The 11,367-nt window shown below is 54.1% G+C and overlaps 1 protein-coding gene across 1 annotated transcript in view; it reads right to left on the bottom strand.

The window, feature by feature from the left end:
* Positions 1–2,198: 2,198 nt before the first annotated feature.
* Positions 2,199–11,367, bottom strand: part of IFNAR2 (interferon alpha and beta receptor subunit 2) — a 29,797-nt gene continuing 20,628 nt past the window's right edge. Inside the window, exons 7-9 of the mRNA XM_036243134.1 lie at positions 8,873–9,041; positions 5,330–5,463; positions 2,199–3,200 (exon numbers count right to left, since the gene is read on the bottom strand). Of these exons, the coding sequence (XP_036099027.1) occupies positions 2,502–3,200; positions 5,330–5,463; positions 8,873–9,041 (1,002 nt within the window). The 3' untranslated portion in view covers positions 2,199–2,501. The remainder of the gene's footprint in view (positions 3,201–5,329; positions 5,464–8,872; positions 9,042–11,367) is intronic.

Below are 11,367 nucleotides of genomic sequence, written 5' to 3'. Positions count from 1 at the left end.
CCGAGGGCCCGGCAGGGGCGGGCGGCGCACACACCCCGAGTCCCCTTCGCGCCGAACCTGCGGCCCAGCCCTAGGCCGCTTCCGGGACCGGCGGGGGCGGGGCTAGCCGGCACCCCACCTTCGCCTGTCCCCGCCCCTTTCTCGGCCTCCCGGGTCCCCAGAGGCCGCCCTCTCGTTACAGGCTGGAGGGGGCGGAGGAGGAAGGGGATCCTGCTGGTCTCCCCGAAGCGTGGGAAACATCGGGAGTGAAACTGTCGTGCTCCGCCCGAGATGCCTGCTCCGAAAGGGGGTGTCTGCTGGGAAGGGGGGTGCCAGGTCCGAAAGGGGGTGCCTGCTGGGAAAGGGGGTGACTTCTCCGAAAGGGGGTGTCTTCTGGGAAAGGGGGAGCCTGCTCCGAAAGGGGGTGCCAGGTCAGAAAGGGGGTGTCTGCTGGGAAAGGGGGTGCCAGCTGGCTGGTAGATGGCGGCTGGGGTGGTGGATCCCCGGTGAAGCGCACGCCCCAGCGGCCCCCCCAATCTTAAAGATCGCAAAGCGCCCCATTGGCAAATCCAGGGTCCCCTTTCCCCTTCAGGGACGAACTTGTCTCAAACCCAGGTCGTTTATTCAGCAAGGACACTGCCCAGAAAGGCTTGATTTCCTCCTTTGAAACTCGCACAGTGAGGCTGGAAAACCCCGGGCACCGCCCGTCTGACGCAGAGGTCCCCGGGCCACCCCCGAGGTAAAGCGCCCGGGGCGGCCGCAGCGGTGCCGAGCAGAACCCCACACCTGGCACGTGCGCGCTGGAAGGAGAAACAACTCTCCAAGCGCATGGCTTCCGCGCTGAAAAATGTATCTGCAGTCTTTCCCAGGCCTCGGACAAAGTGTAGCAACACGCGGGCGCACACTGCCCGGAGAGGTTACCCAGGAAGCTCGCCCCGAAATCTTTCAAGAATGACAGAGGCCTCCGGAGGGCAGAGACGGCTGTGCACCGTAGATCACTTCCCTGCGGAATGTCACGAGAGTCAGAGAGGGGCACAAGCCACAGAACTTATATGCAGCGGACAGGGGCAACCACGCTGGGGCGCGGACCGGGAGGGGCAGGAGGCTGTCCATGGGGGGGAAAGGGGAAACATCTGTAACAAAAATAAAAATTGCAAAAAGGTAAAATAAATTAAAGTGCACTGGAGGAAAATAAAATAACAAAGGATCCCTTTAATCTTTTGTACATTGCCCCAGCTCTGCTGTGGTTTTTCCAGACAGTTCAAGGGCAGCTGGACCAGGAATAGTTTCTGGACTGGACCATGAGTCCTACTGAGCCTGGCACATTAGGTCTATCTTCTTCTTTCTTAGCAACTGGATGCCAATTTTGCAAACAGTTCCCTGATGTGCCTTACATAATAGCTGGGTGAAGGGAAAGAAAAAAAAAGAATTTCATGAGATTAACACTCCCCCTCTCCATTGAGCTACTTTAGGGCAATTATAAAAAAAATAATTTATTCAAAGCCCTTGAACTAACATTCATGCCATTTGTGTTCCCCCCTTTGACTGGACCCAGAAGAAAGGTCTGAGAACCCAGCTCCCAGGTGAGGGGTCGAGGTAGGAGGTTCTATACCTTTGCTTCACCCTGGGCGCCTCTCGGTGTGGCAACACCTCCATCAGAGTCTCGAGTCCTGGGTAGTTCCTAATATTTCTCCTAGCATCGTAGGATCTTGGAGATGAGCTAGTCCAGTCTCCTTATTTCACAAGTGAAGAAACAGGCTCAGAGAGGCTAGGCAAAATGCTCAGGGTCACACAGATGGATTTGGAGGAACGCGTCCCAGTCCTGGGTGCTGGCTACTGGCATTCTGGGACCCCTCCCCGCACTCCCCCCCAGGAAGTCGAGCCATTAATTCTTCTGAAGACCTAAAGCACTTGTTTTCTCTCGCTTTTAGGAAAATCTCACGACAGGGCAGCAAAGTTCTCTCCCTCACGCAAATGTGTGTCCTCTGTTCTCACCTGCGACGCTGCAGAGGCCTCTGTGTGCATGTCCCTCTAGGACTGAGGAGGCTGGGCCGGGGGCCAAGTGCAGTTCCAGGGCAAGGCATCAGAATGTGTCAGCGGGGAGGTGCCACGTCCTGGCTGGACCGGCCTCCCCTTTGCGGGGCTGGGAAGACTGCCCGCTGCCCCTGCTGCGAACCCTCGGGCTTCCCTCGCCCTCCTACGCCCACCCTGGCCCCACGTAATCACTCCCAGGGTCCTGGGCCATGGAGCCGTGCTCCTTCGGGAAACTGAGGCAGAACATGATAAACGCATGACCACAGGACAGGGCATTTCCCCTTCAAGGCCTGTCACTTTGAACACGTAAAAAATGCACACGCACGGACACCAGGACACTGTTTCCCTCCCCTCGGCCCACACTGGAATGTGACAGGTGAGGTCACCAGGAAGAAGGGGGGCACTCTGCCCCCAGAGAACACCTGCAGGCCACAGGGGCAGCGAGGGGATGGCAGGAGTAGCTGTCAGTTCATTCAATATTTGGGGGTTCATCTCATGATATAACCATCACCGCCCAATTTCGAAGTGTCACTCTTATCAAAAGGAGCATCTGGAGGCTGCAACCCCTCCGCGGGGGGGCAGGGCAAGCAGGGCCGCGTGCCTTCTCCACGGGTCCACGGGAAGCCCGGCTCCATTTCGTGGGGTTCCTCCGAGTCGGCTGTCTCTTCTGGAAGAGCGAACACTGGAGGGACTTCCGAGTCATCGTCGTCGAGGACCCTCACGAACACAGAGTTCAAGTCCACATTGAAGAAAATTCTGTCCCCAGAGTTCTCGGTAGAGTTGCTGTCCTCCTCGGGAAAGGGGTCCCCCAGCCCGGCCCCGCCCACCTCGCAGGCCCCGCGGGCGCATTCCCACGGCCCTGCGGCCATCAGCGCCTGGGACTCGGCCTCCGGCGCGGGCGGCTCGGGCTCGGGCAGCTCGGCGTCCTGGGCGCCTGGGTCGCTGCCGTCCTCCAGGGTGGCCGAGGAGGAAGTGGACGTGGGGCACAGAGGCCTGACTTTCAGTCCGTGCATGGTATAGCCCCCCACGCTGGCTCGGGGCACGACTTCAGTGTCGCTGTCACTCTCGTCATCGTAGTTGTAATCCCACACTTTCTTCTTTCTGTTGACGTGAATGACCTCCAACATGGCCACGGCCTCCAGGGGCGGCAGCACCAGGCCGACCCAGGCCGGTGAGTTATCAAATTTCTTTGGGAGAGAGAGAGAGAGGGAGGGAGGGAATCAATTGTGAGTGTTCTGCATTTTCTGACACATTGACAGCTGAGAGGGGTTGTGCATAGTGAGCACGGTGACAGCCGTCGGCTGCCGGTTCGAGCCTCGCCGTTGGCTGGCGCTGCTGTGAGCCCCCAGGTGCTGGTTGCGCCCTCACAGCCGCCCTGTGCTGCCCTTGGCAGGGGACAAAGTGGGCAGAGAGGTCACAAGGCGGCCCAGGGTTCACGAGCAAGTCAGCACAACTCGGATGTCAAATGAGGCAGGCGGCTTGAGCTCAGAGGTGCCCGGGCTGATCCCCCCCGTCCCTGCTGCCTGCATTCGGGGTTACCGCAACATTCTCAGGGGTGCTGAGGGACTGTGGGTGAGGACAGACCGTAGGGAGCCGGTTCCACTGGGGTCAAAGCCCCCTGGACTGACCTCTGAAGGCCTGGGACAACAGGCTGGGGTTCACGACATTCCAGCCCTCGGAGGGAAACACCCCTAGAACACGGGTCGGGGGAGCCGAGGAGAAGGCAGCAGGCAGGCCGAGTGTCTCCCAGGGGGGCGAGAAATGGGGAGGTTCCCTCCCAGGCCCGGCCGCCGGACACCAGCAGCATCCCCCTCCTCTCTGTTCCCCGTGGCTGCTCCTCCCTGCTCCCCCAGACCCCGCTTGGGGCGAGCTCTCCTCCTGGGCTGGTCATCTGTTTTCTTATTGGCTCATAGGACCTCTTTACATCATCTGAATGCTAATTACTTGTCGATTATTTGTTACAAAATTGTCCCCCGTCTGTGGTTTCATTGTTTTACTCTCTTTATGATGACATCTGAGCAAAGGAAAACGCTTACTTTTCATGTAAGAACAGGTATCAGTGTTCTTCCTTTATGGTTTTTGCTCTTTGTGCCCAGGAATCTTCCTTATCCCAAAGCCACAAAGCACCCCGATGTGGCCTTATAAAACACGAACCGTCTGCCTGTCCCCTTACGGTACCCAACAAGGCACGTGCCAGCCAAGGTCAAACACCTCCCCTACCCACCCAACCACTATAAACAAGAAGAAGAAGAGGACTTTTAACAACTGTGGAGGAATATTTAAATATGTACTGTTAAAAGAGTATAAGAAGGTGAATGCGCTCAAACATAGAAAAACAAGATATTTCTGAATGAAAAACTCCAAGGCGAACAGAGAAAGGAACACTGGGGGCACGCTGACAGACGACGGGCAGACGGGCAGAGACAGGAGGAGGTGCAGGGGCGCGGACCCCCCGCACTCGGCCCCCTGCTGAAGGGCGCGAACAGAGGCGCTGGCCGTGGGAAGCTCAGAGGCGAACAAGACAGAGTGGCTGGTTTCACTAACGATGAAGGGACACAAATGAGAGCAAGTATGGGGGCTGTGACACACACAAGTGCACCAAAGTGGTGAAAATGGTGAATGAAAGTCAGCAGAGCTCGGGAGAACTGTGCGCACCTGCATGTCACCACTGGGGCCGTAAATCATTTTTAATGTTATTTCTTGACTTTCTTAGAGCGAGAGGAGAGAGAGAGAGAGAGACATCGGTTGGCTGCCTCCTGCACGCCCCCTACTGGGGATCGAGCCTGCAACCCAGGCATGTGCCCTGACCAGGAATCGAACCGGGACCTCTCGGCCCATGGGACGACGCTCCATCCACTGAGCCACACCGGCCGGGCATAAATGACTTCTCTATCTTTTCATAAGGAAAGTTCACTTTGTGCACATGCTCCACTGAAGAAATCCCACATAAAGAGATAATCTGTATAAAAATGTTCACTGTGTTATTCTGAGTGGCCAAGAAGAACAAAAGGAAGTGGAAAGAAAGGACAGAGAAATCGACTTACATGCTCCACAACCGGGAAGCGATAAGGGGAAGATGTTTGATGTGTTCATGACAATGGAATAAGACTGGCCGCTAGTAACATGTGGACAGAGGACAAAAAGAAAACAAAATGCAAAGTGGGTTTATAAGGACGGAAAAGAATGCCGCGTGACGAAGCACCCTGGTGTTTCGAGAAAATGGAACTTCCTTCTGTGCAAACATTCAGTGACAGAATCAAAAGTCTTAAGTGAGAACGGAAAAACAGAGCCAGAAATGAAAAAGCACACTACATACCAACACTGTCGGTAACTTGCTCTGCAAGCATATGTACCCGATCCGTTTCAGGGCTACTCCTGCGCTTATGCACACAGCTGAGAGTAAAAACACAGTCATCATCAATTTTCCTATTTTGGCAGATTCTGATGACTCTGTTGATGAAAAATTAAATGGTTTTATTTCAAAATACATCCAACAGATGGCCGCGGGCGGATGAATGAGCATCGGTCTGGTGGTGGAGAGGTGCCGAAGGAGCCAAGGTCAGGAAAACCAGTGTTAGATACAAAAATGAAAATGGAAAGTAACCCAAGTAGACACCTAAAAAAATGATAAAAATGACAAATGTAGTTTTAAAAGTAAAATGACTTTCCCTTTGTGTTCTCTGACAGCACTGACCCATATGGTGGCCGCTGGCCACCTGTGACTACTTAAATGCAATTGATCAGCATCGGAAATACCCCTCAGTTTCTAAGACGCACCAGCCGCAGGCCACGTGCGCCAAGGCGGGAACCGTGGGCAATGGGGGTCTGCCTGAAATCAACAACTGGGTCATCCTAAGGTAGACTTTGGTCAGGCCAGGACCCCAAATCCAGGCTCTCTCTATTCTCTTTGTTTTATTAGGAGCTCCCCCTTAGAATCTTGCCCACATTCCTTCGGGAAATGTCAACATTCTCACTGCGAATACTTTTACTCCACGCGTCCACTCCGTTACCGTGTCCGTCCCGCCCTCTCTGCCTGTAGGAACATCCCACTCGGCACAGGTCCCCGGAGCAGCCTTCTGGCTGCCGGTCCATGAATTACTTCATAAAGCCAAGCAGATCTTCACATTTAAGTGGTTGGATTTTGTCTTTAACCTGACCCATTTGAGTTTTTACTAGTGGGTCTTTATGAGAAATTGGGGTTTGTAATAAGACATATAGACACGGGCCTGACCCAGTCCCTGGACTATCCTCAGTGATGAGCGCGAAGGGAAAAGGGGTGCCTTCGGAATTCATGAGCCCCGTCCAGCCACGGGACTGGAAGGTCAGAGCTTCCAGCCCCCCTCTGGAGGAGGTGCTGGTTTGGATTAGTCACCGATGGCCAAGGACTGAATCAGTCCTGCCTGGGTGATGAAGCGTCCATAACAATCCTCAACGTCTGGGCTCAGAGAGCTCTGGGCTGGTGAACCCCCCGAGAGGCAGGGCGGTGGTTCCCCCCAGAGGCAGGGCGGCGCCCACCCCTTCCCTCACCCCACGCGTCTCTCCGCTGGCTGCTCCCGAGTTGTACCCTTTGATACTAAACCAGGAATCTAGCAAGTAAACGGTTTTTCTAGAGTTCTGTGAGCTGTTCCAGCAAATTATCTAACCCGAGGAGGGCGTCTGTGGGAATCTCCAATTTATAGGTGGTCATCTGAAGCCCAGGTGACAACTTGGACTGTGACCGGCATCTGAAGGGGCCGGGGAGAGCGGTCTTGTGAGACTGACCCTTTCACCTGTGGGATCTGTCCCTCTCTGCAGGTTGTGTCAGAGTTGACTTAAGCTGAGGGACACCAAGCTGTCAGATAACTTCTTGGCCTGGGGGGGGGGGGGTCAAACATCTGGAGTACAGAAGTGTTCTGAGTAGAGAAGAAAAGCAGTTTCTCCGTTCAATTGATTATACGATTTCGTTTATAAGACCAGGAAACAGTAACAACAACAATAAAACGTGTGGCCTTGGAGCCTGGTTGCTGGCACAGAGCTTGAAAACCGCCGGGATTTCCTGAGCGACAGGATGCCTTTGAGGGACATATCTGCGTTGACGCCAAGGAGGTGGTTGACGGGGAGGTGCTAGGGAGCTCCAGGATGGGGCCGGGCACCAGGAAAATCAAGGTGTGATTCCAGCTGGAACTTAGGCCCCACCCGTGACCTCCAGGGAGGTGGAAGGGGCTGGACACTGAGGTCATCAGCAGTGGTCAATGATTTAATCGCAGCTACACGATGAAACCCAATACAAACCCTGGACGGGAGGCTTGGGCGTTTCCGGGTCACGGAAGCTATCTAAGCACTAGGGGGCGCTATCCTCTGGCTCTGAGGGGAGGGCTCCTGCACTTGAGACCCTTTCAGACCATGCACCTCTTCATCTGGCTGCTCCCTCCCATCCTTTCTAATGATAGATCACCAATCCTGAGTCCTACGAAGTCATTCTAGGGGATACTAACTCCGAAGGGGGTGTGGGAACCTGTGGGTGTGTAGTGAGGTTGGACCGCAGCGTGGGTAGTCTGGGGGCCTAGGACTCGACGCTGGGATCTGTCACGGGGCAAGCCTTGTGGGATTGAGCCCTTAACCTGGGGGGCCTGCACGAACTCCTTGGGCCTCCGTCAGAGAACGGGGGTTAGGACGTGCATACGGACGTTTGCGTGGGGCTGTGTTTCTGGAAGAGCTACTGGCAGAGAATCTGTGCACAGCTGTCGGCTGGCCCACAGTTACCTGGCCTCGGCCTGCACGTCACCCGCCTCTGAGGGACACGGGAGGACGGCCTCACGCCAGGTGCTGTGCAGCGTGGCTCACCTACCCCCCGACAAGCCACACCACGTGCGGTCACTCCCGTCGACCTCCCCGTACTCTGTTTTTACTCCGGAAAATCAGAACTTTGGAGAAACTCCCACTGGGGTTGGAAAACTCAGCAAGGTCCCTTTGGGGAAGATATTCATAGCTTTTCATTTCTGGCCAAACAGCTGGGGATGTGCCCTTCGAAGTAAACGCAGTGGACGCCCCTGAGCCTGGCCACTCTCCCTGCCCGGTTCCCCGTCCGGAGGAGGTGCAGGGATCACACCGTTCTGACGCCTTTGAAACAGAAGGGCCCTCAGTCTCATCAGTGACTACGACCTCGTCCACACGGGCAAGTCTCCCCGGCATCTGTGAGCTACAACCAACCATCCGAGAGCCAGGCCAGATCCACACACCACACCCAACCGGTCCGCGCGTCCAGCCGGTCGCCTCGGACCCCTGGACAAGCCTGCTGCCGGCATCCCGGCCGCCACCAGTGCTGGGCCCGGGCCCAGCGAAGGGCACACAGAACTGCCCTGACCCCTGGCTCCCTGCCCCGAGAGCGTTTCCACCGCAGGAGGCTGGCCGACCTTACAAAGGTGGCTACCTGACTGTCCCCATGGTCTGGTGACATGCCAGCGACTCCCCACTTGGAGGGGTCCCTGACTGGCAGAAAGCCCCTCTGCCGCGCTCCTTTAGTGGAAGAAACACTCAGGGCTCTGCAGCCTTCAGACCCTTTTCTCTAAGCAGGGTTTCCCTCGGAATAAAAGCCAAACAGGAATTTTATTTATTTATTTATTGATAATTCTCACCCAGGGGTATTTTTCCATTTATCTTCAGAGAGAGTGTATGGGTGTAGGGGGAGATCAATGTGAGAGGGACACATCGCGTGGCTGCCTCCTGCATGACCCTGACCAGGGCTGGGGACCAAACGGCAACCCAGCTACGTGCCCTTGACTGGAATCGAACCTGAGACTCTTTGGTCCGAGGGCTGACACTCTAACCGCTGAGCCAAACCAACCAGGGCCCAAACATGCATTTTAAAAACCTGTCCTACCTGATCCCTGTTCAGGCTGAAGATGGGTACATTTCAAGGGAGATCTATTTATTGTACGTAGATCCATAGGTTCAAAATAAACAGAGACACAGTAGTTGGTGTTTGGAATTAACTTGTTGATGACATAGGTGAAATCTCCGACGGTGTTTTCATTGATTTTGAGGTTATGCTGTAAAAATAAGCAAAAAAAAAAAAAAAATTAGTAAGACTTGGAGTAGAATTTTTAGACGCAAGTCCTAAGAATATCTTTGGGGATTTGTCTTCAAATCTTACGTAGGGATAGAAAGATCATACGGTTGGCAAGAAAAAGTATTTCTAAGTCACTTGGGGCAAGCAATTTGTCACCAAACTACAGGCACATGTACCCACACATGTTTTCATTTATTTGTTTCTTTTTAATCCTCATCCAGGGATATTTTTTCCATTGATTTTTCTGAGAAAATGAAAGGGGAGGGTCAGAAAGAGAGAGATGGAGAGAAACATCAGTGAGAGAGACACATCTCCCGGCTGCCTCTCTGGGACCAGGGATCGAACCTGCAGCGCAGGCCAGGGCCACACTCACATTTGTTTTTTTTTATCCTCACCCGAGGACATTTTTTTCCATTTTTTGCACAGATAGAGTGGGAGGGAGAGAGAGGAAGAGAGAGAGAGAGAGAGAAACATCGATGTGAAAGGACACATCGAGTGGTTGCCACCCGCACGACCAACCAGGGCCGGGGACAAACTGCAACCGAGGTACATGCCCTTAGCGAGAACCGAACCCGGGTCTCTCCGGACCGCAGGTCGACACTCTAACCGCTGAGCCAAACCGGCCAGGGCCACACTCACATTTGTAAAGTGTGAAATCTCTCTCTACAAATGAGGAGGAGCCCGGGCCTGTTTGGCTCAGCCGCCCTGGTCGGGTCGTGTAGGAGGCAACCAATCAGTGTGTCTCTCTCACATCGATGTTCCGCTCCATCATCTAAAGATAAAAGAAGAAAAAAATAACATCCTCCGGTGAGGGTTAAAAACACAAAACACGTGGGGAGGAAAAGTCCCAATGAGGAATGAAGGTCTCCACGAAGTCATTTCTGCACACTCCCCTTACCTTGCAATGAGATTATCTTGTTGCACTAATGGTGCATATCTACTTTACATTTCCGAGAGGACGGACTTCCATTAATGTGAACTCATTAGTCTGCCAGGTAGGCACTGCTCCTGTTCTCCAGGGGGGAACTGCAGTTCAGGGTGGTTAAGTAACTTTCCCGAGGCCACACAGCTCGCCTGCGGCAGAACTGAGGCTGGCGTTTGGTTCGTCTCCTCCCTTCACTCCCCTCGCCTCTTTCCCAGGTAGTTCTCTTCCATTTGGGAATCAGACAGAATCTATGGAGGGTCTTCTGTGTAATGACTCAGAGTTTTCCAAGTACATTCTTACTAGGTTTATAAATTAGGTTTTCTAGCAGCTCAAATACAGCCGCCTGTAATAATGTTTCTCTGTCGGTTTCTGTTTGAAAGGAGGGAGATTTGGTTATTTATTTTTAATGTTTAATTTTTATTTATTTATTTTTTTATCCTCACCCGAGGACATTTTTCCATTTTTTTGTTCAGGTAGAGTGGGAGGGAGAGAGAGGAACAGAGAGAGAGAGAGAAACATCGATGTGAAAGGGACACATCGAGTGATCGCCACCCGCACAACCGACCAGGGCCGGGGACAAACTGCAACCGAGGTACATGCCCCTAGCGGGAACCGAACCCAGGTCTCTCAGGACCGCAGGCCGACGCTCTAACCGCTGAGCCAAACCAGCCAGCGCTGGTTATTTATTTTTTAAAAAAATGCTTTTTCTTTATTGATTTTAGAGAGAGACAGAAACATCGACGAGAGAGAACATCAACTGGCCGCCTCCTACACGACCCCCAACCCGGGAATCTGGCCCACAGCCTGGGCATGTGCCCTGACTGGGGATAGAACCGGGACCTCTTGGTGCCTGGGTCGACGCTCAACCACTGAGCCACACCGGCCAGGCCAGCGGGGAGAATTATTTAAAGACAAACCAACAAACTCAAAGCTCATGCATGGCAAATAAACAATAAAGAGGGAAAGGAGACAGGCCAAACTGCCACCGTGGAGGACCCGCGTTGAGGTGGCTGAGCGTCACTGCACATGAGCTCCGCTGGTCCCCCGTGGTCTGCAATGCCCACCCCCTCCCGTATGCCTCGGCCTCATCCTCTGCCGGGATCCCCCGGGACTCGGACCACAGCCCCGCTCTCAGCCAAGGCCGATCCCTTCTCCCGCTCAGGAAATTCCGTCCACTCTCATCTCCTCTGGAGGCTGCCCACCCCCCCGGAACATTCCAGCTGCATGCAAACATGCCGTGATTCTCCCTGTCTTAAAGCCCCTCCCTGGCCCCCCTCCACCTCAGCTACCACAGATTCTCTCTTTCTCTTCCTAGAAAAACTCCTGTGACACAGTAGCTCGCAACTGTCTCTGACATCCCTCTTCCTTCTCGTTCTTGAAC

Source organism: Molossus molossus, unplaced genomic scaffold (genome assembly GCF_014108415.1).
Source record: "Molossus molossus isolate mMolMol1 unplaced genomic scaffold, mMolMol1.p scaffold_m16_p_5, whole genome shotgun sequence".
Lineage (NCBI taxonomy): Eukaryota > Metazoa > Chordata > Mammalia > Chiroptera > Molossidae > Molossus > Molossus molossus.
This window is presented reverse-complemented; position numbering and strand designations above follow the sequence as displayed.